General features: G+C 51.0%; 1 protein-coding gene across 2 annotated transcripts in view; it reads left to right on the top strand.

Moving 5' to 3' along the window:
- Positions 1–2,919, top strand: part of LOC105004331 (liver carboxylesterase-like) — a 27,061-nt gene that overhangs the window by 10,891 nt on the left and 13,251 nt on the right. For both annotated transcript variants that reach the window (XM_010861924.1, XM_010861925.1), the window contains exons 5-6: positions 821–974; positions 2,676–2,780. In XM_010861924.1, coding sequence (XP_010860226.1) covers positions 821–974; positions 2,676–2,780 — 259 coding nt within the window. The remainder of the gene's footprint in view (positions 1–820; positions 975–2,675; positions 2,781–2,919) is intronic.

Genomic DNA, 2,919 nt, shown 5'->3' with positions numbered 1-2,919 from the left:
GTTTTCACTGTGCTGCCGGGCATGTTGCAGTCTCTTAAAGATGACAGTTACCATGTAGCACAGCACTTAGAGGCTCACACATCTTTCCTCCTGGGAAGTAAAGAAGGGGTAGACTCATGTGGGAGCTCCATGAAGTCTTGTAGGTGAAGAAACGGCTGCCTGGAACTGGGAGTTGGTAAGGAGCGTCTGACTCCAGGGGTACATCTACTGGGAGGAGCGTTGGGCCACGCACCCCATTTCCTTCTGGAATTTGGCACGTGCGTGAGTGAAGGCTTGAGTCTCCTGTGTGGATTCTGTGGGGACAGGAACCAGGTTTCCAGCAGGTAGTTACTGAGCTTTTCCCAAATGAACTGGCGCCAGGACCTCCTACCCTGAGATGCTGGGGGCTGGGCCGGGGGAGGGGTGGTCACCTCCCTGGAAAGACCTGTGGGCTGGGGAAGGGTTGTCCGAGGGGAGTCGTGTCCCAGGATGTGTCCCCTTCACGGAGACCCCTCATTTCTTCCCCCCATGGCCCGAGTCTGCTCCCAGGGACAGTGTAACTGCACGTACTCGCCCCACTTCCTCTCCCCCCGGCCTCTCCTCTACCACGTGAGTCAGAGTTTCACCCCGACCATAGCAAATGCTCAATCAGTAGATGAAGGATGGCTCTGTAGAGCCCTGTAGCAGAGCAGGACAGCAGGAAAGTGAAGACCCTGTGTCAGGGCTGTGGAAGCCCAGTCCTTTCCAGAAGGCTCCCCTGGACCCCCAGCCCCATCTCTGGTCCTCAGGGCCCTGCCGGGACATCTCTGCTCCCAACCCCACCCTGTTCTCTTACTCACAGCACAGGGGACGAGCACAGCCGGGGGAACTGGGGCCACTTGGACCAGGTGGCCGCGCTGCACTGGGTCCAGGAGAACATTGCCAACTTTGGAGGGAATCCAGGCTCTGTGACCATCTTTGGAGAGTCAGCAGGAGCGGAAAGTGTCTCCATTCTTGTAAGTCTTCCTAGCTCTGATGTGGCTGCTGATAGGACCCCTTGCAGATCATCCCATCTAGTCCTGGGACCTTTACTTCCAAGACCTGGATTCAAGGCTGACCTGACTCTGTGCAGCATCAGATGGTGGAGAGTTAATGGCCAGACTCCCCTTGGCCTCCAGGAAGCTCAGGGCTCAGCTCAGCCTCCAGGGCCGTAGCTGCAGCCACAGCTGTGACAGACACTCTCTTGCTGTCCTGTGTCGGTTGAGCTCATCCTCTCCTTCTTAATCATTTTAACGTTAGGACTCGCCTCACTTCTCTTGAGATTAGGGGTGGGTGTAAATGATTAATCAGAGGAGCCAACTTGAGGTTGGTCTGGGTGTCCTTGTCTGACTTGAAGCCAGGCCTACAGTTCAGGGAGACACGAGCACTAGGAACAGGTTGGGGGTCCCCTCTGAGGGCTCTGGGGGCTTGTCCATGCCCAGGAGGGAGGGCAGCAGTCTCTGGGGCTGAGGGATGGAGCTGGGCTGGGGAGAAGGAAAAGAAGAGGAGGGATGGGGGATGGGACAGGCGACAAGGGGACACAGACAGGACCTGGGAGTGTGGTGTGAGGAATGGGAATGAGGGAGACACCAAAGGAAGCAAAGCTGGAAAGCCAGATTAGAAGGTGCTGGGAGCTGTGGGAAACACTCCAACTATCTCACATTTTAGCAGAGAGTTAGTGCTATTACCGTTTTTTCTTTTTTTCGGTCGCTTGGCCTGTGGGATTTTAGTTCCCCAACCGGGGATCAACTGGTTCCCCAACTCGGTTCCCCAACCGAGCCCCCTGCATTAGGAGCTTGGAGTCTTAACCACTGAACCACCAAGGAATTCCGTATTACTGATTTTTAAAAATCTATGTTGGTTTCACAACTGAACACTCAGAGGAAAATGTTTTTATTTTTCATAAAGTGGAGAAATAAAAGTACAGAAAACCTCAAAGAAGAAAAAAATTCACTCGCAATCCCATTGTCTGTGGAGACTCACCGTGAACATTTTGATCTGTATTTTTCTAATTTTTTCCTATGATTCTATTATGTATTAATCTAGGTGGAATTTCTTAAATAAAAATTTTCCTTAGCATTATAAAACAACATAAATGTTTATCTAACAATTACACACCCTTTCATATTTTTGTGTGTATAGTCAAGTAGTTCCATGGAAAGAATGAAAGACAGCTTAGTTGCCCAATCTCACAATATTGAAACCTTGGGTTATTCCCAGTGTTTACTATTATAAACAACGTTTGCATTATTAAAAGTTGTTGTGTACCTCCATGCTCATTTTCCTTAGGATAAATTCTGAGTAATGGAAACAGGAAATCAGAACTGTGCCTTTACTTTATTTATTTATTCTATATTTCCCCAGCCAGGTTTAAGATTTTTTATTTACTTTTATTTTTTTAATTAATTCCTACTGGGGTATAGTTGCTATAAGAACTGTGCCGCTAAAGTGTTGCTAGGAGTTGCTGAGCTGCCCTCAGGCACTGCTGATTGTTATAGTCAGTGGGCGCCACACACCGCCTGTTCTGTCCCTCTGCTCCTGCCTCCCTCCAGCTGAGGTTTTCTCACAGATGCTGGGCCCATGGTCTCCACAGTCCAGGTGAGGGTTGTGGATGGGTATAGCTGTTGAAGACCACCCTCCCCATGAGCATAAACTCCCTTCTCAACACGGTCCTGCAGGTGTTATCCCCCCTGGCCAGGAATCTCTTCCACCGGGCCATCTCTGAGAGCGGCGTGGCCCTCATCTCCACCCTGGTCAAGAGGGACTCGAAGGCTGCAGCTGAGGTAGGTCTCACACTGGCCTGCCCGCACACCACGCGCTGCCCTCCTGGAGTTGTCAAGGGCTGTTCTTAGAATGGGGTCTGGCTGACATCCTCGAAGAATCACAGAGGTGAGGGTGGCTGAACATGTAGGGGAAGGACAC

Source organism: Bison bison, unplaced genomic scaffold (assembly GCF_000754665.1).
Source record: "Bison bison bison isolate TAMUID 2011002044 unplaced genomic scaffold, Bison_UMD1.0 scf7180017864473, whole genome shotgun sequence".
Lineage (NCBI taxonomy): Eukaryota > Metazoa > Chordata > Mammalia > Artiodactyla > Bovidae > Bison > Bison bison.
This window is presented reverse-complemented; position numbering and strand designations above follow the sequence as displayed.